General features: G+C 53.5%; 4 protein-coding genes across 4 annotated transcripts; 2 read left to right on the forward strand and 2 right to left on the reverse strand.

The window, feature by feature from the left end:
- Nucleotides 1-383: 383 nt before the first annotated feature.
- J4E78_006418 (uncharacterized protein) lies at nucleotides 384-4,536 on the reverse strand (the record flags this gene model as incomplete). Its single annotated transcript, XM_049367030.1, has 5 exons — nucleotides 384-601; nucleotides 765-1,046; nucleotides 1,101-3,070; nucleotides 3,122-3,868; nucleotides 3,914-4,536. The coding sequence occupies 5 exons, from the start codon at nucleotides 4,534-4,536 to the stop codon at nucleotides 384-386; spliced, it is 3,840 nt and encodes a 1,279-aa protein (XP_049221736.1).
- A 2,300-nt stretch (nucleotides 4,537-6,836) lies between these two features.
- J4E78_006419 (uncharacterized protein) lies at nucleotides 6,837-7,947 on the reverse strand (the record flags this gene model as incomplete). Its single annotated transcript, XM_049367031.1, has 2 exons — nucleotides 6,837-6,932; nucleotides 6,988-7,947. The coding sequence occupies 2 exons, from the start codon at nucleotides 7,945-7,947 to the stop codon at nucleotides 6,837-6,839; spliced, it is 1,056 nt and encodes a 351-aa protein (XP_049221737.1).
- Nucleotides 7,948-19,103: 11,156 nt separating this feature from the next.
- On the forward strand, nucleotides 19,104-20,277 carry J4E78_006420 (uncharacterized protein; the record flags this gene model as incomplete). The annotated part of the gene is made up of 2 exons (XM_049367032.1): nucleotides 19,104-19,108; nucleotides 19,227-20,277. The coding sequence occupies 2 exons, from the start codon at nucleotides 19,104-19,106 to the stop codon at nucleotides 20,275-20,277; spliced, it is 1,056 nt and encodes a 351-aa protein (XP_049221738.1).
- A 1,358-nt stretch (nucleotides 20,278-21,635) lies between these two features.
- On the forward strand, nucleotides 21,636-24,403 carry J4E78_006421 (uncharacterized protein; the record flags this gene model as incomplete). Its single annotated transcript, XM_049367033.1, has 4 exons — nucleotides 21,636-22,164; nucleotides 22,224-22,249; nucleotides 22,296-24,304; nucleotides 24,352-24,403. 4 exons carry the CDS (start codon nucleotides 21,636-21,638, stop codon nucleotides 24,401-24,403), a joined length of 2,616 nt encoding a protein of 871 aa, XP_049221739.1.
- Nucleotides 24,404-26,144: the final 1,741 nt, after the last annotated feature.

Consider the following 26,144-nt stretch of genomic DNA (forward strand, 5'->3'; position numbering starts at 1 on the left):
TGAAAGTACCATGTACGCACCATCACAGGCACGGAAGTGTGACAGTAAGCGCAGAAGCGAGTATTATTATTACGTATTAGACGTTATCTTCGGCGCCGGGAGGGAGTATACGTGTACAAGTAAACCAACATCATCCCATCAACCATCCACACGCCAACACAAGAGCATGTGAAAGCGTATCCATCTGTATCGTATTCAGAAGATCACATGCCTTCACCAATCCATCAATCTCCCATCTCCTACTACAAACAAGATACCCAGACTCAAAGCACAATACAATCCCTAAATCCTACTCACAAGAGGGAAGAAGTATGCCATCTGGTATCCAAACACCCCGCTCCGTCATTATCATTATCATCTTCATGTTTCTTCATCTTGGTATCCTAGTCCAAGACCTCCATCATCGAAGCTCTCTTCTCCTCGTCTTCAACCAGCATGCAGCGAGCGCGGCAGACGTCCTCGACAATATCGACGACCTTGCGGAAGCTAGAGGCGGCGCCACGGGTTTGCGTGAATCGCGCGAGGCAGAGGTTGGCGCGGCGACCGTGTTCAAGTACGACGAAGAGCTCGATAACGAAGGTTACGGGCTTGATCTTGAGGTCTGTGAGAGAATAGGGTTAGCAAGTATTTTCATGGGTTGCAGAAGTAGATCGCAGCATTACATCGCCATACAAGCTCGGCTTCGAGCATCTCCACTTCGAACCGCCAGTTTTGCAGACGCTATCCGCTGAATAGGAGACACGCTCGGGGTGGTGGGCACTTACGGTTGCTCTTGTCAATACGTGCGTTGATTGAGTTTGATGCGCGATCCAGTGAGACGTCCTGAACGCCGAACCGCTGCCAGTCGCGCAGCAGGCGAACAAGGTCCTGACGAACTTTGCCACGACCGATCTGGAAGCACAGCGTCTTGCTGGCAGGTTTGATGTGGAGGAAGCGTGATAGCCAGTTCATCTGCATTTCCGGTGGACCAGTACGAGCCGTATCGTTATTGTTGTCAGAGCTGATGTCGAAGTTGGACAGGATCGAAGATGAGCTGAAGTTGAGTCCTGAAAGGATGTTAGTGTTTGCTTAGAAATGGAAGCAAGGAAGAATGAACTGACCTCCAAGTTCCATTGGCTTCTTGCCCTTGTCGTCCTTCTTCTTGCCAAAGAAGGCGAAGAAGCCTTTGCGAGTCGAACCATCGCTCTTCGTGGCAGCTGAACTGCTGTTGCGCATGGGAAATTCGCTTCCGCTGCTACCATCTACACCCTTATGATCGAGCTTCTCGCTCTCAATGTTCGTAAATGGTGCACGATCAGCCTTGATGCGGTCATCGAGACCCTGCCATGCCTCTGGGATCTGGAGGAGAGTGTTTGACTGCTTCTTCTTGACTTGGTTCTCCTTGTTCTCTTGATCACGCTCCTGCTCGCCAGTGTTGCGACGGAACCACAGCGACTTCTTCTTCTTAAGCAGCGTGTTCTGCTTCTGGAGGACGGGAGCGGCCTCGTTCGTACGTGGAGCTTGCAGATCGTGCTTTCCATTCTCATATGATCGAATCAAAGGTACAGCAGGCACCTCGTTAGTCGCATTCGTCTTCAAGCTTGCACCACTGCGCTTGCGGATGTTCAGAGGCGCGACACGGGTGGGCGATCCATCGACGATACGGATAGTCTGCTGCTGCTCGGTTACCACACGACGACCAAGTGGCCTGACGGGGTCAGTGACAACTCGACGTTGGGGAACATGGGTATCAAACCCATTCCCTCCGTCGACCTTCACTTCCTCCGGGATGGCTCGCAGCGGTTCACGCTCGGGAGACTTCACAGGAGCAGAAACTGTACGCTTGCCTCCAACTCCAGGCACCATCAAACGATCGAGATGCTCAAGAACCTCGTTGAAATGTTCAGTAGTATCGTCGTCCTCGTTCCGTCGTCGGGCGATGTCTGCACGCGTCTCCGCCAACTTTCGCTGCAGGAAAGTAGTGGGTGTCTCGGCGGGAGTTGGTGGCAATGGCCGCTCTCCAAAGAGCAGCTTAGCACCTGGGGTAGCGGCCAGAGTACTGCCACCTGAGTCGCGGGTATTGGAGAACGAAGTTGGAGGGCTGTCATATTGCGAGGCATCGTGGTAAGCATCTGAGCGAACGCTCGAACCGACTGAAGAGCGGTTGAAGGCCTCTTCCATGACTTTACCCAGCTCCATGCTAACCTTCCGAGCCTCGCCTTGAATGTACTTGGTAGGGCTCTCTGGCTTGCGAAGCTTCAAGCGCGGCGTCTCTGAGCTCATACGAGCTCTTGGCCTAGGAGTTGACCGAGTCGTGCTCGTCTTGATAGACGGACCATACGACCCAATAGACGTATGAGGCCTATGAGACATGTGGTCGGTACATGATCCAACCTCGGTCTGCCAACTGCTAGTTGTCGCTGCTGAAGTCCGACGATCGCGCAGATGCGAAAAGCTCACACCTCGCTTACCCATACCAGCGGATCGAGCAGCAACAGGTGGGCTACTAGGCCAGTGTGAGCTCGCGATGGACGAACGAGACATGGAGCGTCGCTGTATCGAAGGAGCGCGATGAGATGGAGTACTCTGGTTGGAAGGCGTGCTTCGTGAAGAGCCGCGGGACAGTGCGGAACTACGCTTAGAGTTGTTTCGCAGAGCTTGAACGCGTAACGAGTTTCCTGTATGATGCCCCAAAGCTGTGGTAGGACGAAGCTTTTCGCTACGACCGCTCTGTCCCCGATGGACTGTGACATTCTGGTTGAGTGGAGCGTCTTCGGGAATGGGAACGATAGGCTGCCGCGAGGCTCGGTATGGGTCGTAGCTAGCTTCAGAGACAGGCGACTCGTAGAGGCTGTGCTTCGAGTATAGATGCTCATTGTGCATAATGGAATACGTGGACTGCGAGCGCTTGTGAGCATTGCTGTTGGTCGGAAGCTCCTCCAAGTCCCTCCGCGTGGGCGAATGCCGCGTGTTATGGTGATGGTCGCTGTTGGAGTGGGCTACGACATGGTGTGCGTCCGGTTGGTAATTCTCCAGTTGATCGGTGTGGTACTTCAGAAGTGCAGAGTAGAAGTACTTCTCTTGGTTTGGCCTGTTTCAGGTATTAGTAGATGCACTTGAACCCAGTAAGGAGGATGCTTACTCTTTACTCAACAACTTCTGGACAAGAGTTTCCTCCTTCTCACTATGCCAGAGTGTACGCAGGTACCGCAATATCTCGCGGTCAACGGAAGTGCGTTCGAGAGTCGTCCACTCGGCGATGGCAGGAAGGGGGCCAGTCCAGTAGTCGACATTGACATTCTCTCCCACGAAATTCAGCTCTTGCTGATACTTGCGCAAGAATGGGTGGTCCCAGATCTCATCGATAGAGATACGGCGGTTCGGATCAGCGACGAGTATCTTTCCAATGAGGTCTTGAGCCTCTCTGGAGATGCTGTCGGGCATGACATACTTCGCCGCGGCAATATCGCGAAACAGGTGCTTTAGATCGCGCTCATCGCCAGAATAGTTGAAGGGAGGGGTGCCGGTAAGCAGGACGAACAGTATGACGCCACAGCTCCATACATCTGCCTTTCCTCCGTCGTATGATGTAGTCTTGATAACCTCTGGTGCTGCATAATGAGGACTACCGCAGGGTGTGGTGAGCTTCTTGCCGATAGGCTGCAACGCAGCCATGCCAAAGTCGACAAGCTTGACGTTCATGGTATCTCTGTCCAGCAGAATGTTCTCGGGCTTGAGGTCGCGATGGTGGATATTGATACGATGGCAGTAGATTAGGGCTGCGATAATCTGACGGAAGATGTGTACGGCATGGATCTCGATCAAGCCATGCTGCTCGTGGATGTAGCTGAACAACTCGCCGCCTTCGACGAACTCCATTATGAGGTAGCTGAACCAGGTTAGACAAGTATTTTGTTATCGGTGGTGTACTTACAGCTCATCGCGGTTCTCCCAGATGTCATACAGGCGCACAATGTTTTGATGATCCAGCAGCTTCATGATGCAGATCTCGCGCTCCAGGCCAAATGGGATGACCTTGCCGTCGGGATAGAGTGACGACTCTTGCTCCGCGATGAGGTTGGCTAAGCTCAAAGCGCGCACCTTCTCGGCTGTAGCCTTGGAGATGATCTTCGCAGCACCATATTGCCCTGTGACGCTGTGCCTGACAAGCCGCACACGCGAGCAGCCACCTCGCCCAATAGTTCTGCCCAGCTGCCAAGGACCAATGTGTGTTTTGCGTCGGCGGTTCGAGCTGGAAGCATTGGTGCTCGCATTGGAAATCTCAGAATCGCGCTTCGACTTGTGGGGACGGTCTTCGTGGGCTTGAACTGCGGACAGACGCTTGTTCTCCGGTGAAACTTGTTCGTGACTGACTGTAAGGGTGCCATTGGGGACTATGGACTCGTTGTGGGGAAGTGGAGGAGGCGACGAAGACGCGTAGCTGTTGCGTCGCTTTTCATTGCCGCGCTGGATGCGTGGGCCCTCATTTGCGCGGTTCGTGCCGTCACCGAGCGCACGTCGCCGCGTTGGTGGGCGGCCATGGAAGCTGGAATCCATGTTGTGGGTAAGGGCTTGCAGTGGTCAAGGTGGAAGTCCTCGAGTAGTGCAGCCGCTATGATTACGATACAAGAGTGGAGGAGCCAAGAGATACAAGACGATAAGGCGGGTGTCCAAGAGCGTAAAAAGCTTGCGGTGTGTTGTTGGGGTAGTCGGCGTTGCTGCGGTGGGGGGTATCAGGCCAAGGCCATGACGGAGATGTTGTGTTGTTTATCGCTGTTGACACTGAAGGCGCTCGCCCGATCGTTTGACCGCCAGCGAGTCCGTAGACGGGGCCGGTAAGGGAAAGGCGGCTAGATGTGCAATGCCAAGTGAGTCTGCTATCGCTCCAAGAAGCTAACAAGTAGATGGATGCATACAATGGGACCGGCTATGCAAGTGTTGGTATTGGTGAAGAATGGATGTTGCGAGGAAGACCACCGCACAGACAACACTGAGACCCTGTGGAAGCGCCATCGGATGCAAACGCGGCGGCGGCAGGAGCAACATCAACACCAGCCACAGCAGTGGCGATGAGCTGCAGAAGCAGGAAGGATCTCTCTACCATAATGAGACGTAAACGAGACTTTGGCGCGCAGCAAGCCATTGCGCTGAGGATCATGAGAACATTGTCGTGATCCCAAACATGATGAGAGAGCTAGGGTGACTGACCGACTCACGTCAACTAAGAAAAAACTAAACTTTGGAACAGGTCTGCAGCCTACATCAACATAAAAACATTCAAAGTAGGTGACATAACGTTGATGTAGGCTCTAGACCTGGTCGATATTTTCTTGTATGAGGTGGGCTGAAGAAAAGAAGATGGGATGAAGACTTAAGGGAAATGTGTTCCTACCGATATATCGAAGTACTTGAGATGGCTTTCCGCTTACCTTGTGCAGAAGTTGCCAGCGGGTCTTGCTCGTGAGCGTGAAAGGTGGCCTATAACATGGCTCGTACGTGGACATGCCAGGAGACATCACGTTGGGAAACCGTGACAAGAGAAAGGCTATAGCAAGGATTGAAGCATACAGACGATGGGGGTTCGTACTGAAGGTGAGCACCGCGTGCCTGATAAGAGCGTGAAGTAGGTACGGTACCGCATTACCTGGAGAGCGTCAATTTACCCGTTGAACGATTCAGTAGCGCAGCAGATCCGACATGACAGAAGATGAGATGAGAGCGCGTCGTGGCGAGGTGAAAGCGCGTCCCACCTCGCGATGAAGTGAGGTGAAGTAGAGTGGAAGTTTGCAGTCCACGCGCCGAGCGCGTCTTCCAGCACGTCCACGTCCGTGCCAAGCCGCCCGCCCGAACCACTCCCAGCCCCCGGAGCCTGCCGAACCATTCGTACCGGCAATGTGGTTCGCACCTCTTTTTCGCTGCACTTAACCGTCTTGCGTTCCTTGCACGAATCAAAACCTTAATGCCGCGACCGCTCCTTCAGGAACATAATGCAGATGATATATGCCAGTGATGCCACACTTAACTACATGTACCTACGGGAACAAAGTGAAGCACATCACACCCGATTCACACCGCAAGTTCGCTGGATGTTTCGCAGGGGTGTTCACTCAAGTCGATGGACTGGATGGATGTGGGTGAAGAGAGTTCACGGCGTAGTAATGCATGTAGGTAAGAATTTCAGGTAAGTCATGATGTGGTATTTTTGTGGTAGCAATGCAGTGCGCGCAGTTTTGACTCCGCACCGCAAATGCAGTCTTCCGTAAAAGCGAAGCGAAAAACAAAACCCCCGGTGTACAGTGGGTGTTCCACTTCGTCCCTGAAACATTACACCCGTAAGCAAGGTCGGCGTAGAGCCCCCTTCCCACCCTGGAAAGCACATGCAGGCGTCCGCACCGACCGAACCATAAACTTCCGACCACCAGTTTCCTGCAACGTTGTCCCATCTCTAACCGAACGACAACAGAAGCAATGCGGTGCCAACTACATACAACCATCGACAACCAAAACGCGCGTGACCAATGCAAATATACCTTCATACATACACAGCGCGATAAAACAACAAGTAAAAGGTATTCGCGATCCGTCCGAACGTAAAAATATGTCCCGTAACTCCCCTTTCCGTTCGTTCGTTTCCCAGGGTAGTCCAGTTCAGAAATAATAAATAAGCAGACGTGATAAAACATGCATAAATCGTAACCGGAACGATGCCTTTAGCGCAGGCGAAGTGCGCGAGAGGGATATAGGACAGCGTATAGGAGGAGGTGAATAAGTAATACAAGAGAAGTAGAAGTGAAAGTAGGAGAGGCCGAGGACTCTCCATCGAGTAAGAAGGGCGATGGACGGCGGAGGTTCGGCGATCAGTGCTTCGAGTCCTCGATTTTGGGCGACGGGGTTTCGCGTTTGGTGTTGTCGTCTGCGGTGGCTTTTCCACATCCCTTGACGAGTATGTGTCGCTGTCGATCCGTTAGTATTTATTCGCTCGGTATTCATTATAGTGACAAAACATACCTTGAGCGCATCCTTCCGGGAGAAGCTCTTGTCGCAGTGATTGCAAGGGAAAGGCTTGACGGCAAGATGGATCCTCTTATGCCTCTTCAGGTCGTGGTTCCTGTTGAAGCTCTGGGGGCACTGATCGCACTTGAACGGCCGGTCGTTAGCAGCAGGCTGTTGGTGTTGTGGGTGGCCCATGAAATGAGGCATGGCTGCTGCGTGACCGCTGTTGAATCCTGGCATCATCGCAGGGTGGCCTCCGACAAGTGCCAGTCCACCGTTGGGGTTCTGAACGTTGGAGAAGACGGGTGCTTGGCTACCGGGGTATTGCAGTGGTGGCCTTTGTTGATATTGGTAGGGTGATTGTGCAGGGTTGTTGGAGGGTATCGAGGGGATGGAGCCTTGGGATACGGCGGGTGACATCCGATGCATGGATCCACCAGCGCTGATGGGGCTCTGTTGCTGGCTTAATGTGGGAGATGGGCCAGTAGAGTAGGGGAAGTTGGAATGCTGGGGAGTGCTGGCTGTGTGGTAGCTATATGTTGGAGTCGGTGGCTGTGGTGGCCTGAAGGAGTCCTGGCTAAGGGCAGGCGATTGCTGTGGTGCCGAAGAAGAGACTGGTGTTTGTGCGCTCATCATCTGTTGGTGGTGGTGTTGCTGATGTTGATGCTGAGGTTGTTGATGTTGATGTTGTTGGTGATGTTGTTGTGTGGATATCGAGGGCATGCTCGCTCCGTTGGACGAAGGCGTAAAAGGTGGAAGTTGCTGGTTCATCTCATATGGTGGCGGATTCAGCCCTTTGCCCAGTGAGTCTTGTCGTCCAAGCTGACCTTCGCTGCGCGGTGGAGCAAACATACCTCCACGGGCTTGGCCGTATTGGTTCTGCTGTTGATGATGTGCAGCCGGGTACCCGTAGTGCGCAGCCGATCCCTGCGCTGGTGGGGAGTAGATGTACTGCTGCCCGTTGGAGTATGCCATTGCTGTGGAGTACTGTGCGCTGCTTGTAGAGACTCCTGATGAGCCTATCACATCACTGTGGTGTGTATTTGGCGGAGTCAGAAGATTGCCAACGCTGGCTATGGTAGTCGGAGCCTGTGATGACTGAGATGTGGTGACGGTGTTGGTGAAGGGATATTTGTGCATGGGTGGTGGTGGTAGCTCAAAGCTGCCCAGTTGCTGGGCGTGTGGCCTCCGCGTTGCAAAGCTGGGAGGTACACCCATTGGGTCAGACCCAGGATGCATGGAAGACGGATGAGCCACGGCAGCAGCCACGTTGGCGGTTGTGTTCCGGGTAGGTCCTGATGACCTCCCTGCTTCAGATGAAGGAGGACTTGGTAGGGATTGCAGCTGTGACGCTGCAAATGGTGGGGTGTAGTGAGCACCGGACCAATACAACCCACGTGAAGGCTGAGAATCCACGGAGGGCAACGAGCGATCCGTAGCTCAAAGGCGTAATGTGAGAGGTAGGGGCTCTAGTGGAGAGGGACAAGGTACAGATGATATGCAGGTAGTGGAGGGAAAGGGATCTTGTAAAAGGTCCTCCCAGTACACAAATACCCGCTCGGTCTGTGGATTCGCGATGGTGCTCCGGGTCTAGTCTCTCGTCGCGTCAGACGGCTAATCGCTGCTCCGTCCTTTGAGATGCTGCAATCGAACGAACGGCTCTGGCAATGGTACCTGCGCTGGTTCAGGCGGGCAGTGATACCGAAAAACGCACGTCTGGCCGCAAGTGCTCTAGAAAGTCTCAGTGACTGCGCGGTGTTAGTGGTGCTCGTCGTCGTAGACCGTAAGAGGAGGGCGTACAAGAGATCAAAAGCAGATACTCGTGGAACTGTGGTGTTGTTCAACACGGACTGTTCGGTAGGGCCCGGATTCCTGGTTGCGCAGACGTGGTGCTACTGAGGCTGTTACACGGGATGTGTATACGATTGTTTGGGGCTAAGGACACTGAGTCGTCTGCTATGACGGTGCTGGTGTTGTGGTCCGAGGAGGATGGTAATGCTCCAGATTGGCTGTGGTGGTTCTGCCGTTACTCGACCCAAGGTGCTGGGTAGCGGTATTGCAAGATGTGGTGCTGTGCGTTGACGATACGGCCCACTGATCCTTTGGCGGGGAGGTTGAGCCTTGTGAGGTGCTGGTGGTGGAGTTTGAGGCGTGTGGAGCGGCGATCACTCCTTGTTAAGCTCGGGACCTGGCGCCCTAAGAGGAGCGATGGCGGAGAATGGCTGGAACCTTGGTGGACTAAAGGCTTTGTTACCGCGAGTGAGTGGAGAGCGGTAGCCCTCACGTATATGTATGGCGGGCTAAGGATGTCAGGGTAGGTGGGCTCGCGTGGCTGACTGGCGCGCTGGGGCTTCAGGAATATCAAGGGCTCAACCAGGCGATAGGGTCCGTCCAAGCGTTTTGAGGATCTGGATCGGGATGGGAGATGAGAATTAGCTCGAGAGCACGCCTCAGGTGAGCGGGCGGGAGCGCTATCCACAGACGCACTTTGTCACAATAAGGCAACGCAAACGAGGCACGGCAGAAGTAATGCGACGAATGAATGACAAAACCACACCGTTCAGGTCCAGTTTAGAGAACTAGTCGAGCATGGGGCCGCACACAACAATGCATTGCCAGGGGGTGAAAGCACCCACCGTAGCCAGACCCTGTCCGCAGGCCATCTGTCGGAGTCTGCTGGCGTGCGGGACGGCTTGGACCAGCAAAGTGGAGGAGCAGTCGCTTGCGCCGGCCCGTGAGCTCTGAGGACGTCTGATTATCTCATATCACACTTGCTGATGGGCAACGAGGAGCATCCCCGTGCCGGCACTTGTTTCGACCCTCGTCGACTATGACGAGTAGTGGCGCAAAAGGAAGAAATTGGGTAGGCATGCGGCTGCTCCCCTGACCCAGACTCGCGGCACGACAAGAGACGGGCAAAGGACGAAATGCTTTTGTCTTTCCCAAGTACCAAGGGTCAGGAGCCTACTGGCACTCTAACATGCGTCGGGACTGGCGCCAACAGGACCTGGGAGAGCCTGTGGGCGCACGGACATGGTCTGGCCCAAACAGTGCCGGGGCAGAGACAAAGCACATTCAAAGACGACCCTTACCTGGTTTGCCCAAGCTCGCCGTTGCTGGAGGCCAATCGCCGTTACTAGCAGCGCTGATCGCAGAGGTAGTCCGGTCGGTGGGTAGCAGAAGCGCTATCCAGCAGGTAGGACATGAGCGCTTCCGTCGCAGACCTCATCACGCTGCATTCAGCGTCAATCATGGTCTCGCGAGAAACAGACAAGAGGCCAGCTGGGAAGTGCTTATCCCTGCAGGGATTCCAGTTCGGCGACCTAGGCTGCGACCGTGCTCCAACCGCTCCGCGAGTTAGCTGACGACATGGCGCTCTGAACGAGCGGGCTAGCGCTAGCCGAGATGGAGCATGACTGCGAGCAGCACATGATGAAGCGATGGGCTACCGTGCGCTTAAGCGGGCGTGTTTCGACGGCGGGATGAAAGAAAAGTGGGAGGTGTGCTCGAGTGTCGGATCGACCTGGCACCCGTTCCCTGTAGGCGGTCATGGCGCGGTTGACCAGTTGCGGAGCAATATCAAGACAGTCAAGGCGTCATTCCGGGAGGCTGCTGTTGGCCCCGAAATGTGTAATCATGGGCCACTGAAGGGTGAATTGTCGGGCTAAAATTAGACGTGCTGGTATATTGCCTGCGGCACGTGTGCATCTGAACAGGCATGGTGCAATAAGCAGAGCATTCGATACCCTGCTCAACTCAATCTCTCTGACGCCAGACCCGGCGCACCGTCGTCGTACATTCTGCCTAGATGGGTGGATCTCCACGTGGAAGTGCATATTCGGTCCATTTTGCGCGCGTCTGGTGCCGTCTTTTGGGTCTTGGAATCTCCGTCGCTGCAGCGTGTGTCGCAGGCAGCGGCGTCGAGCGTCCAGCCTCTGCGGAAGCACAAGGCGCCGGCGGCTTCGCGTGACAGCTGCTGCACGATGTCGACGCATCGTGGAGGTGCTCGCGAGGCGTCGACGATGCATCTGGCGGATGCTGTGTCGTCGAAGCCTTTCCCAGCGGCCTGGTTTCGCCAGTTGGCGGAGTGGCGGAATGACATGGCTACAAGGAACTGGGGACGACTCCGCGGTCGATCGGGCTCTCGGTTGTCTGCACGCCAGGCCGTGTGGTAGTTGGGCTGATGCCACAGACCATTGTTTTGGGGCAGCCGCTGCGAAGCCATGCCCGTTGCGCTGCGGTGCAGGGCCAAGGCCCAGCAGAGATCTCGTAGCCGCAGCCGATGGCCGGCTCCTTCAGCGCCCTCAGCGCCCGCAGCGAACTGGAGAGGCTGGTTCGGTGGCTTGCTGCTTCTCCCCGTCTCGGGTCGCGGTAGGCGTCACAACGTGGACAGCCCTGGCCATGTGTCTGCTTCCGATGGAGCCAGGATGCCGAGCGCTGACAGCTGCTGCGCGACAGAAGGTGCAGAAGGAAGCAGAAGGAAACCCGTCACATTGCATCAAGCGCTCCCTTTCATCTCAGCGTGTTTTGTCCCAAGTGACGGGGTGGGCATTTTCGTGTCATCCATGGCGCGCCTGCCCAATCACCCCAGGCCGTAAGCGAGGCCTCCGCGAAGGGCAGTCGCGATCTGAAGCTGACCGGTGGTGCCTTCCTATTGCGCTTGCACCTCACTCGAGTAGAAACATGCGGCATTCACTCCTCACCTACGGCACGCGCCCTAACCCCGTTGCAGAAAGCCATGCGTCGACAGCATCTAAGCAGCCGCCGGGATCGCCGTCTGGCATGGCTATCCCAGCGCGCCCCAGCTGCAAATTATCCCCTCTACCGGTTCTGCACGCTTCGCTGATCTAAACGACACGCTATACGTGCGTACGGTACCCTCCAACCCCACCCCATCGTCATCATCTCAGCCTTGCCAGCTCAATCTCCGCCCAGGTGCCAGCTAGATGACGCCGGCTGCTGTGATCCCACGGTACTTGGTACGTCGCCGCGTGACCAGCGACGCCAGACTTGCCCTGCACCGCACCGGCCGTGTCTACCAAACACCAGTCCAGACCATCAACGTCCGCGGCGGTCACCTCCGCCAGTGTGGCCGCGCTAAGATCTCGCCCGTTCGACTTTACAGATCTCAGCACAAGCGTCTCAGGCGTTCGGAGTGCCCGTGGCCCACATTCTTGGCTTCGTCACTCGCGGGCTGCAAAGTCTAATCAGCGCACCGACTCGACTAGCGCCGACATCGTGCCCCTTCCCCGTCACGGCCCAGCCCTGGGACGGAAGTCCTGGTCCTCTAACCGACGACGCCCACCCGCACGCCTGGGACCGTCTCTCCCCACCACCCAATCCGATCAAATTACCTTTCGCTCTCGCAATCTGTTCCATCAAACCGTCGGGAACCGACCACGGCCGCCGCGTTTGGAGCCGCATTTAGTCATTGCCCACGCTGTGCGGCACAGTTGCGGCATCAATTCTCCTCGTCACTAAGAGTAAACTATGTCTCTCTTGCACATTCCAGTGTCTTGAACCTACCAAGACTACTACATGCGCCGTCGTCTTGTCGCATCCTCATTGATTTCTCATCGTACATCCCGTACAAGGTTTACCACTCGGGGATGTGCATATCCGCCCACGTCGGCTATATTTGACCGGCCGCACCAAGTTCATCGTGATCTGAAATGACATCTTATGCACCCCACGTTATCAGAGTTTACAGCTTTGTGTTTGGGCTCGGCACCTTCTCCTGCGTGCTGCAGCCGTCAGCGCAGCCTTCCCAAACTCTACTACGCACATCCCAGCACCGCTAGGCCTCCTTGACTCGCCAAACCCTGCCCTACACGGTGTGCTCAACGCAACTCTGCGTCAAAGCACGTTTGGGCTGCCCCCCATCACAGCGCTCCTGTCTAATTACCAGTTCGTGCCATCGCAGCATGATTTGTCTTCATCATGTTCCCCGCCTACGCTAATCGCAGCTGGCCATCCTTCAACGTCTGGAGCCTCAGCCGCCCAGCTGGCCTCGCTCAACCCGACCTCGCTCTATTGCTGTCAATATTCTCCGTTAGCGCTCTATCCCCATCTCCCCGAGCATAACACCGCAGAAGACTGTTTCGTTAAGAAACGCGTCTGTGCTGCGGGTATTGAGGCCGTCTTTGGCCTGCACGACTGTACCTGCGTCTGTGATATACAGTAAAGCACAAGTCTGTGTGGCGCCGCCATCATCTACACTCCACATCGATGATCCCGTTGATCGTCCCCAGGAGCGTTGTGCTTTGCCTGGATGAGCGCGCCAGAGGTCGTGTCCGCTAGGCCCGACGCCCAGCGCCCGCAAAGCCATCCCGTCTAGAGGTGCGCCACGCATCCATGATGCACGCAGGGAACACCGTTGTCGAGGTTTTCCTTTGTTCGGGGCATGGCCTACTTTTGTCCTAAGCTGCTGCCGTTGGAGGCTTTCGTCCTCAGGCCCCGAGGGTCCAGCCAGAGCAGACCCTCCATGACTCGTCCCTGCCCGCGCGCTTCTTTCATCAAATCGAACGAGCATACGATAAGCTGTTCACGGAAGAACCCACTGATGCTATGTTCCAGGCGCTGACTCGATTTTGACTGTCAACCAACACTGACGTGCGCACATTGAACGCGATTCGCCCTCTCGTACACCTGCCATCGTTGCGAGCGCACCAGCCACTAAGAAGGATCTATTCAATTATTCTCGCTTGTCCGCGCGTAAACATTGGTGGATAACTTCTGAATTGGAGAAGCGCCAATGATGTGGGCCGATGTTCGCAACCACGGAAACCTGCTTCCTATGCTTACGCATTTTTTCTTTGCATGTTCCAAGCCAATCGTGGGTGATCCGCCTCCAGCATGTTTCACTCTCTATCTTCTATCGAGGGATACAGATACAATCGTTTTACGTGTCCAATACCCATTACCGCGCGTGCTACTCAATGGGGGACCCATCTCGCTTAGCGATACGAGAAAACATCAGACCATAGTGGCCTTGTGCTACAGCACCTGTCTGCATGCAAAGTGTTCTCGTCAGGCCCAATCACACTTGTCTTTACTTTTTCTCGACTGCTTTTACCGTCCTGCAATCTTCTGGCCCCCCCTCAACAACAAAACGTCCTGGTTCTCAGACTCGTAATTCGTCCGATGCGGACTGAACACCATACACCAACTGCAAGGCATCTGTCTGATCATCGTCAAAAAGCACCAGAAGATCCACCGGCTATCTCGTGATCCTCGAATGAGATTACCGAGATCTCTCCCTGGAATGTCAAGGTCACACAACGATGCAGATATAACAAGATGACCTTCTATCACACGACGTCAAGCTCCCAACTACCAGTCTTGTCGCTGATGCTTACTGCAGCTTACGCTCCTACGTGCATCCATTTGACAGCGTAAGCACTTCCGTCTGACAGCCATCTCTGGTACGGCAGTAAGGGAGATGCGGCTATCCTTGGCCCGCCTTAGCCTGGTGTGCTTGATGGTAGTGTGGCTTGCCTGACTGCAAAATGCATTCGTCGTCAAGCATCGAACGTAGAGATCGCCAAGGGACGGCTCGCACGCGATTGGGGAGTGTGTACTGCGGGGCGAAACTGGTCGTGAGAGAGGGCGCTTCCCGTGTGCACTCCAACTGAAGGCTTCGCTCGAACTACTGCGCTTAACTGTTGGGTCTGTCACCTGTCAAGCGTATCGACGGGTTGTGGTTTTGTTCTGCATTCGACCAACTACAATCACGGGCGGCAAGAAGCTTGAGATGCTAGTGTTTGCTGTGATGGCGGGCCCCTGACAGCTGATGAGGCCTCCGTATTGACCGGACACGGCGCCTCACCCTTTGGCAGGGGCATGTACACCGATGGGCCTTCAGAGGCGGCTCATACTGAGACTATGTCTCTCCTTACAGACCGGATGCGTGAGTTTCCTTCTGACCGATCACGTACATCTTCGGCCGTCTTTACGAGATGCATCCTGTTCGCTAGTCTTTATCATCATCGTATCACACATGTACTCAGCTTACCCTGCCTCAAGCCGGAGTTCGGATGCTTCGATGCACACATGTCCTCCTTCCAGAAGTAGGTGCATATCTTGAATTGCCAATATGTCAATAGACGGACTTCATTGTCTGACTGTCTGATCTCGCACTTGATCACTAAACGCTACCTCATTTCAACAACACCTCCGGACATGTGACGTTGCCCCAGAACAAGTCCTCAGCCATCCGTGCATTATACGTCTTCTGAATCCATGCGTTATATTGTACAAACCTCCGTATTACTACGTCACTAACCTTCGTTTTCTCGGCCTCAAGACTTCCCAGACTACGCAGCCTCGATTGCGGAGATGCCAGAAGGAAAATCAGCAGTGTGCATGAAAGCTCCCACCAACACCCCTCTCGGTAAACGCCACGGGCCCAACCTCAAGCTTCCGTCAGGTTGGTGTGTCGGGGTCGGAGCGTCCCTTCCACCGTCACCGTGCCATTCCACTAGCACACGCCACAAGCTCGCCGGGTGGCAACATCACAGCGACTGTCCATGCGTATATCCTCCGATGCAAAAGCTATGTGGTGGTGTATGCGCATGTATAACTGTGCTTATGCGCATGAGTGTAGAGTGCGTCATAGGGTGTGCTTTTGTGCTTTTCGCAACTTATGGGATTTTGGGATCGAGATCTCAAAGATGGTGTTTGTTAATGATGTAATATAAAAACTTCATGTGTAAAACGACAAGACTGGAAAGGCACATGCAACTCTGGACTCGCGATTTGAGAATTCTAGGACCTTTGATTGCGCGAATCGAGTGTTCCTGTTTGGTGACACTTTTCCAACTTTAGACTGCTCAACAGGCATTCAACCGTAATTTCGTGACAATTGGGTCTTGTTTAGATATGTTTATCCCGTTGAATTAAACAAAGTGGTCGTGATTCTTACGACCTCTGTCATGGTATTTGGAAGGAGAAACCTCGGGAGGTCATGAAGAGGAATATTGTGGATTTTGAGAAGTCTGTGGGTCTGCTTGCGCGAGCGCACACATCTTCAAAGCCGAAATGAATTTGAGAAGTCGGGGCAGACGAAGCAGCAACATGGACTCTAGGAACCCGTTTTTTGGTAAAGTTGACTGCACAAGGAGGGATAGGGAGGAGAAGCCTTCCGAGGTTGGAGAGGTATCTATATGCACTAGATGCTCGCAACATAAACCTCTTCCTCGGAATTTTGAGACATGCTAGTAGGAGTTGTTTGACAAGAGGAGGAACCATCAGTTCATCGTAGGCCTGTTTCGGTGGTCTTCATCTCGCAAAGACATGATATTCGCTCGTGAGGTTTTGAGTATGAACATTCGCGGTGTCTTTCTCTCATTCGAGGACATGAAGCTCTGCCGTGTTCGTTTTGAGGTTGATTGAAGCATCCCGAAAGCATGATATTTCTGTGAAACAGTATGGTCCGTTCGTCTGCAGACTGGACACATACAAATTGAGTGGGACCATCTTGAGAAGTTTCAGGGAAGGAAGAACATAACATGGCCCTGATGGCTTTTTGGAGAAGAACGGTAGAAGATGGTGTAATAAAGAATAGAGAGGAATTTCGTGCGTGGGAGTTATATATTGGCTCAGCAACGCTAGCTAGTGCTCATATATTCGCGGAACAATCAGCAGGACACATAGAAGTCTTGGATCATTGCTTTGGAGTCCTACAGGGAGGAGGACATGCAGTCTTCTTGATCTGATTTTCGAAGTAAGAAGCTTTTGGTGGTATTGTCATGAATGAGAACAGGGAAAGAACTGGACCAGTGAATTGATATTGGAGCAGCTGGTCTGGAGCCTTTCGAAGTCAAGCGATGGTCGAGACGCTCCCATGAATTCTGCAAACGCCAGTTTTGATCTCTCAGGGGCGAAGGAATATGTACTCGAAGTCGGCAACTTTTGAAGAGAGGTAGCAGAGACTGAGATACGAGGAGAACGTATCCTTGAGGTAAGGGTTTTGCGCACCGAGAAGATGTTGCGCTAGCTGCATGTTGGCATGGTGGTAAAGTACGTTGACTGGAGTACTCCATTGTGAATGCCATCTCATCTTAAACTTTTCGCGGTCGTGTTCGCAGTACGCAATGCTCGCTCATAATTGAACCTGTAACTCATATTTCCACAACGCTCATCTTCAAGACAAGACCACCAACTCAACCGCGTGACACCCTTGATGACCCCATTCCTCCCACCTCCATTCTTCCGATGTCACCCATCCAATCCAAAAACCAGGCCCCCCCTCCCAACCCAACCTTCCTTGTACAGCCTACCGTATCCATACCCCCAAATCTCCTACCAAACATCGCATCTGAACGCTTCACTCAACCGCCACCCACCACCCATCATCTCCGACCCAAGACACCAATCGGAGTCCACGGCCCACCCCTCACACAAACCCGTTGCCTCACTTCCACCACCTGCCTCCACCGTACCACCTCGCACCTGTTACGCTCATATCTCGTGAAACCGTGGCCGCCTTCGTGGACTCATGCATAACACCACACCAGAATCGATGGGCGATACGGAGTGAAGTGGCACGAGATCGTTTGTGTTACCATCGGTCAGGATCGCTGGGAATGGTGGGAAGCACTAGAGTGGGAGGCGCTTGAGCTGGCGTAAATGCCGGAAGCGGTGAAACATGCGTCTTTTGTGTATTTGTATGTGGGTGGGTGGTGCAATGTGTTTCGTCGTGTTGCTTTTGCTTTTTGGGAATGGGTGGTGCGAGATATATTGCATGGTAGGACGAGATTTCGGGGGATGGCTGAGCCACTCCGAGGAGCGACGGGGCTTGTGAAAGGGTCATGACGATGTAACTGTAATTTCGTTAGTTGAGAGTGTAGTCGTTTCTTGTAGTCGTGGTTCCATGAACCGAGTAGCTGTAACATCTCGTTGATGCTCGCGATGTAATTGAACCTTCCAGAATGCTATTTGCTTGTGCTGATAGTCTTAGTGTAGCTGTATAGTTTGACTTTAGAGTGTCAACGCCATAGCCAACAGCTTATACTACTACGCGGTATCTTTGGTAGGCCATGTGAGGCCCCTATAGAACTCATAGTGCTGTGAATCGGCGAAAGGTGTTAGACGATGACGCAGTATAACACTCGTTCGTACCACCGCATTGAGCTATCGTCGGTAGCATCCTTCCGTATGTTTAACGACACCAACGACATCGGAGACATATACTCGCCGGAAAGCGGATTCGGAGACTTCTTCCCATCTAGCCTACCTCTTCGCCCACCGATAGCTCCCGTCTTGCAACGACAAAAATCCGCGCCGGTCTCCTTCTCGTACCTATATCAAACAAAGTATATGTAGCATTGCGCTTCACTCTGAGGATCAACTTACCCTACTCAACAGCTATACTCCAACCCCACCTTTTGCACAACCAACACCATCAACCATGACCGAATCCTCACCTACCAAACCTCCTCTTCCAGCGTTCGACCCGCAAAATTGTCAGACCTACGCAGCGAGTTGCCACTGCGGTAGCGTACAGTACTCAGTTCTACTGTCGCCGCCGCTGGCCCAGTGGAAGGTTGTATCGTGCAACTGCAGCATCTGCACGCGCAACGGCTACTTGCTCGTGTACCCCGAACGGTCGCAGCTACAAGTAAAGAGCGGTGAGAACATGTTGAGAGACTATTCATTTGGTGTCAAGAGGGTTCTGCATAGGTCCTGTAGTAGGTGTGGGAGTGCAGTCTGGCTTGATTCTAGGATGGGCGAGTTTGGAGAAGCGCCGCCAGATCTGCTAGGGATGAATGTACGTGGTGTCCGTCCTATGAGGGTGTCAACGCGGAGGTTTCGAGGCTAAGCAGAGCAGGTTCGCATGTTCCATGGTGTTAAGGTGGAGGAGTTGGACGTTGTCCATGTTGAGGATCGGAATCCATGAGGGTTAACGCATGGGGAGGATGTGCGGTATCAGAATCTACGCCGCGGGATAAACGAAGACATGCATGCTCTAGGGCGCGCAAGATTCTACGCGAAGCGCAGCTATTCGCGATGTGTTTTGATCGAAGTGAACCATGACAAGACGCGCGAAGGCCTCAAGGGTGACAATATGGAGAGTGCTTGCGGTGCAGGCATCGTCGCGTTCACAGCCCGAAAACGACGCGCACTCAACGATGGTGTTGATAAGGCAGGACGCGAAGTCCAGGTGTTCGCCAATGCCAAGCCACTAACCTTCAGCCTCGGTGAAGTGATCCCTGCCACCATATCGCGATATCTCCATCATCGAAGCCTCCCAGATCTCTCAGCAATTGTTACCTGCAGCCGGCGGTCAGCATGTCACGAGCGCGCATCGTTCTCAATCGCGCACCTTTCAAACAATCCTGCCAATCCGCCAGCCGAACCTTCCGCTCCTCCAGCTACCATGCGCATCGCGATGTTCCCCTCCCCCTCCAATCTCGCATCCGCTGGTCATACTTCTGGTACGCCAGCATACTCGCCCTCGGCATCACAACTGGTCTAGGTGCTCGCCACTTTGCCGCGCCTCTCGGTCTTCCAGAGCCCGGCTCAAGAGAAGACGAGATCATCCTTGACTCTCTGCGGCGCGACATCGATGCTCTCGAAATCGTGCAATCCTTGCGCTCTCAGTCATACAACCTACATACCGACACAGCGCTTCGGTCAGGACCGGGAATAACGTCATCTCCTGGATCAAGTCGGAAGATATCAGCGTACAAAGGGTGGCTCGAGCTGGATCTGGACTTTGGCAGAGAGAATGAGGGCAAGAAAGGCATATTGGGCGTCATGAGTGGCACGCGAGGATTGGGTGTGCAAAGAGCGTTCTGGAGTGCCGAAACAAAAGAGATGGTGGCTGTGGTCTGGATAGGAGGAGGAATGAGTGGGTGGCCCGGTGTTGCGCATGGTGGGGCTATCGCAACCATCTTTGAAGAGATCATGGCGAGGATGGTCAGAGGACCAGATGGCATTGTGGGTGTGTATACCGTCTCCAGTAACTCAGAGAGTGGCCTCATACTAACACTTAAGATAGAACCAGTTCACCGTCCAGACTCTCTCAGCCTAACCTACGCCAAACCAACCTACAGCCTCGACTTCTACATCCTTCGTGCCTCCTTCTCGAAACCTGACCTCCCTCAATCCGAGCCGCCGCCAGAACCCGAAGCGGAACCTACAAAGAGCTGGTTGGGATGGTTGTCGCCGCAGAAGGATTTGACGAAGAAGATTGACGCGTCGAGACATAAGCAGGAGATTGTTGCGACGCTGGAGAGTGTCGGTGGGGACCTTTGTGTCAAGGCCAAGGGCACGTTCAATGGAGGTAGCCTCATGGTCTGAGGGGTTGCGGTGGCACCTCGTTCAAGGAAAAACCTGAACACCCTGGAGCCTACGTTGACGTTAGATCATCTATTTTAGATGATTTTGTCTAGATGTAGGCTGCAGGCCTGTTCAGATTTCCTCTTGTATAAGGTAGTGCCCTCGTACTAGTGATAAGATAAGAGAAGGCCCGAGATGGACGGAAGGGATCTGACTTGATGGGATACTTAGGAGTCGACACGCAAGCTGAGATACCCAATAGCGAAATGATGAGACCAAAAAGGTCACAAGAGATGTCACGATACCTGGGCTCGCAGCACGTCTGATCAAGCAAGAAACACCGCTCCATGTTACAAAAAGAGACGGATGTTCACTTGCATGGGCAAAAAGGAACAAAGCAGACCCCTCACCCTACACATGCCGCGTACCACATCAAGCAAAAAGATAGCTTCGAGGTCCACGCCTACATTTCAAGACCACGGCAAAAAGAACAAAAACATACAACAGCGGGGATTCGCTAGTGGTCACCCACCTAACTACTAATCCGCCGGTACAATGCTTGTATATGGCTGAGCGGACGGGAAGCCTAATTCTCATTGTCCTATGGTCGTATGTGAAAGATCGAGCAATTTGTCGAGCTATGTACTCTTCTCCCAGCCCGTACCTCATACCGCAAGCTGAGTACGTCGAGCTCGGCTCTCTAGCCTTGACCTGGACCCTGTACTAGCCTGGATACAGACACAATTTCACGTCTTGTTGACACGTTCAGAGATGCTTCTGGTACCGAATGCTCGCATACAAAGGCACCTTCACCACGGCTCCCATAGTGGCGCGCTAGACCGGCACTAACGCAGGTCAAAAAGCTTAGCGCATCGTACCTGCTGCTCCTACATCCTATGCGATGACCATGTAATCGGGTCGGAACTTCAATGTCAATGAAATGACTGGAGGCTGTGTGAGTATATTCATGTACACAGTTAGGTCCTGGAAGTGATTGCCAGATTAGGCGATCTGTGAATGCAAAAAGATCGCGCTTGCTACATCGGAACGTGCTTGCCTGGTGGCTAGTGGCTCCTGCTTCATTGCACCTGCCAGCACCCGCCAGACTATGCTTGCATGGTTCAACTCACACTCACCACCCTGTTTGCACTCTTCACCTCTCTCTCGCTGTTGTTGCCTAGGCCTCTGCGATGCTGCGTCTGGTCGCACCACTACACATCTGCACCCCGACATCCTGATCCGACTATCCTTGCTCTCCCCGACCTTCGTTTCCCGTATCGCGGTCAATCACAGACTCCGGTCGTTCTACCGACACCCCGAACAATACGTTTACAAACGACAACAAGACCTTGAGATCCGTTCTCACACGTCCAGGCGACATGTATCTACGAGGGTGCACTCAAGCTCTGTTGGCAGCCGGCCTGCTGCTCACCACCCCGGTCGGCTCCGTCAACGTAGACAAAGACGGTACATGGGTGGTTGGAATCATCGATGGCGACAAATGGCAAGTCAGAGACGACAGACAGCCATCTCTCTACACTGCCGACTATGGCGACTGCCTAGGCAAGAGCGCCATCAACGTTACACGGTTCGACGCAGCCTACTACAAAGACAACATGACCATCATCTTTCACCTGGAAGGCGAGACTGGGCTCCGAAGAGAAGACATTATGATGAATATCGGCGTTTATGCGTACGGCGAGAGTCGATTCGACCTGACCTTCAACCCCTGCGACGCCAACATACTCAGCGCTTGCCCCGTCAAAGCCGGCGTTCCCATCGAGGCGGCGGGCATCATACCGATCAATCAAGACGACGTCGCAGGGATCCCGGAGATTGCGTTGAGCATTCCCGACTTCGAAGGCCAGGCCATCCTGCGACTGTTCTCCAACTCCACACAGAACGAGGGTAAGTAGCCGCCACGAATAGCTCTCAAGATATCTTGCTAACTTATTACTAGTATGTAGCTCCCTTGCTATGCTTTGCCAACGCGGTGCTCAGACATCTTACTATTCGTATTCGTGCTAACAGCTTGACAGATCGGCTGTTTCGCGGCCCAGATCACCAACGGCTTCACATTCCAGCAGAAGAGCTCAGTGGGCACAACGCTAGGGCTATTCACTCTCATAGCCGTCGTTTCCTCCTTCGCTACAGCCGCCTACGGATCCAACATCGTCGACATGCGCAAGCATTACGCCCACTCGCTGTCAGTGTCTGTGGTCTTCGCGGTATGGCACCACATCTTCTACAGCGGGGCGTTATCAGTGAACTGGCCGAGCGTCCTCGTGGCCTTCTGGAGCAACTATGCCTGGGCTGGGGGTATGATCTACTCCGAGTCAATGCAGAACACGATCAACGATTTTATCGGCTCGAACAAAGGAAATACATCGCATGTCGGCGCCGCAGGTACGGGCGAAAGCAATCCTCATCTTGGAGGAGGGGTCGACATCCACCAAATATACAAACGAGACGCTATTCCTCAAGATCTGAAGTTCCAAGCTGCCCTAGCCAAGCGCCATCTCGTCGATGTGAATAGCGGATTCAAATATTACGGGCTGCCCGTAAAGCCTGGACTGCCACTTCCGGGCAACTATTCTGGATTTGCTGGTACCCTTGCGACGGAACACATTCCGGCAAGCAACGCATTCATGACCGGACTGCTCTGGTTCTTAATCTTGATCGCATGTGGTGTTGTCTCTGTACTCTCCCTGAAAGCTGTCCTCGAAGGCTTGGGTAGCATACGCGTTGTCAAAAAGGACCGCCTCGCCTTTTTCCGAAGCCATTACCTTGCCTTTGCTCTGTCGACCATCCTGCGGACAATCTTCATCGGATTTTACATGCTGACATTCCTGGCCATGTTCCAGTTCTCCTACCTCGCTCTTTCCGGTCCTGTTGCAGTCGCTTGTGCTGCCTTCTTCGTCGTAGTATTTGGCATAGGCAGCATCGCCGCCTACGCTTGTTTCTCCAGACTTCGAATTGGCAAGTATGCCTCTGAGCCCGACCGGCTGAACATAGCCAAACGAAGACTACACAAGATCATTCCGTGGTTTAGTATTTCCAGAAATAGCAAGATTCCGCGCTCCGAAGACGAGGTCTACATCGGTTCAGTTCCTTGGTGGACAATACATGCCACGGCAGATACCACATCAATCCATGATGACGAGCAGTACACGACAAGATTTGGCTGGCTCGCCTCCCGCTATAGGAAAACTCGTTGGTGGTTCTTCGTCATTTGGCTGTTCTACGAATTCGTTCGAGCATGCTTCCTTGCCGGCGCATCTACCCAGCCCTTCGTCCAGGTATTCGGTCTACTTGCCGTTGAGATTGTTGCCTTCATCGCCTTCATCATTCTTCGACCATTCGAAGGACAGCGCCTGAACGTTTTGGCCGTGTATCTTCTCGGCTTGAGCAAGATTACTACTACAGGTCTTTCAGCAGCCTTTGATACACGGTTTGGTGTCGCTCGTATCCCTACAACCGTTATTGGCATCATCATAATCGTCATCCAAGGTCTCCTGACAGTGGCCGTGATGATTTTGATCCTGATCGGCGCTGTCTCAAGCTACCTGTCCATGTTGCGGAACCGCGAACAAATGGCGCCGTTGAGCTGGAACCCAATGCGTGAGAAGTACTTTGCGCATATCGATTTCGCAGTGCAAGACATTCCGCGACCACGTGCGGTGTCGATTAACTCGATGCCAGAGTTGCCGAAGACACCGTACTTTGAAGTAAGACATGTGAAGCGGATAGCCAAGGTTGAGGACGAGGATGACGAGTTCATGCGAGAGATGGACAGCGATCATGCGACGTCCGAACTCTTGCTACCTGAGCAAAGTCACGATACTCCCACAGACCGGCCCACCCAACGGCACAGGAGTGCAACTCTCCAGTCGCAAGCATCTTACTCAAGTCTACCCAAAGCGGCTCGCCTGTATCGCCCCAACTGGAGCAGACACGGGTACAGCGATTCGATGAGTCCCGGACGCCACAGGGCTTTGAGCGAAGCTCATATGAAGACTCCCAAGCAAAGTCATGAGACGATCGATACGTATCCAAGTCCACTTGGCATTCATCCTGAAGGGCCCATGACTCCAGCTCTTTCTTCTTCGGCGCTCTCGGACGCAGGCAATGTCGCCACCCCGGATAAGCAAGCAACAAGTCGAATGAGATTAGTCTCACGATCGAGCTCGAGGCCCAGACTGGATACTAGGATCACCGAGGAGACTACTATACCTCCCGTTCCGAAGAACAAAAATGCAAACTGAGCCCAGAATCATACGGAGCAGCCATAGCACCAACATCAGCAGCAGCAGAGACCTATACGCCGAGTACATCCTCACGCAACAGCTTTCGATCAGCCTACCACAGTATGATACGACGGTATATGGAGACACGTCAACCAAGAAAAAAACCGAACAGGCCTGCAGCCTACATCAACATGAAAACCTTCAAGATAGGTGACCTGGCGTCGACGTATGCTCTCGACCTGTTCGGGTTTTTTCTTGTATGAGGTGAAGAGCTCAATGAATTTTCGTGAAACATCGCATCGATCATCGAACATCGCTTCGGCACATCTGTATTGGTCTTTCAACACAGCATCAGCAATGAATACCCACTGATGCCCATGATTCTTCGACAACAACCCATATACCCACAGCAACAAGCAGACGACATTTCCTTTTCCATTTTCCTCAGCAGCATGACGTTAGCAGTATCTGCATGGCTTCGCGACGGGAGAAAGAGCATCTCGGCGCTTGATTTAGGATGTTGGATACGGCATGTTTACGAAGTGTATGAATAACGAACAAAGCCGGACAGTAGCTAGACGAAGGCGGGAGTGGCAATGCGCATAATGGAACAACGATGATGATGAAACACTGCGTCGCTGATGGTGGGCTATGCTACCTTTGGTGAGGTTGGTGCATGCATGCGTGATGTGTGGTGTTGGCCGGTTAGACTCCACTTGTACCAACTTTTTTCCTCGAGCGTCGACCGGCGGCCCGCTCCTTGTGCGCAGAAGTCCGATGTCAGACATTGCGACGGCGCGTCACCAGCCACACCAGACCAAGGGACAACGCCAGCGCTAAACCTTCTCACCGCAAACATGGGTGCAAAACAATAAATCCTGAAACGCCCACTCGCCATGTCGGCTCCCAGCCGCTCTGCTTAATGTTTAATCTCCACGACAGAGGGACATGGAGATTGAAAGCAAGATTGCGGTTCTGGGCATCGAGGGTCCGATCCAAGATCGTGTTTTGGTGTTAATTCCGATGTGCCAGGTTAGCCGTGCTATTTCCAGCAGATGCCTTGGAAAGATGCCATGGCCTCCAAGCGATATGAGCATGCGGTCGGGCAGTCTAGACCACGATTCTTGCTTGCAGTTGCTTGGAAAGACTAGCTTCCGCGGTACGGATGATAACATGGGTTTGCAAAAAGGTGGTGAGACGTTGGGACGAAAACCCATGTGGCCCGCGTGCCGTTGCCCTGTTTGCTGAGATTGCCTGACGGACTGATGTCAATATGGGTGGATGACCCACGCACGCGTGTTTGAGCTGTGGCGTCACTTCATCAACGAGGCGAGAGAGCGGCTGGAGAAGGCAGTGGAGATTTGGAGCCGCTGTTCTGTGCAAGGATGCGGAAGAGAATTAGATGGGCCGCCACAGATGGCTACGTCACAGTTACGGACACGGACATGGAATCTTGCAACGGTGGAGCCATGCCGGATAAGAGCATCTGGGGTGATCAAATATGGGTGGATGATGGCTACAGGTGAGGAGAAGGAGGTGGGCGGGCAGGCGTGGTTGGCACGATAACGGTGGTCTGGCGTCGCACAACGTCGAGCAGCGGTAGTGTGGCCGCACCAAATCAGCAGCATGGGCTTATCAAAA

Source organism: Alternaria triticimaculans (assembly GCF_023758025.1).
Source record: "Alternaria triticimaculans strain BMP 0046 chromosome Unknown scaffold_8, whole genome shotgun sequence".
Lineage (NCBI taxonomy): Eukaryota > Fungi > Ascomycota > Dothideomycetes > Pleosporales > Pleosporaceae > Alternaria > Alternaria triticimaculans.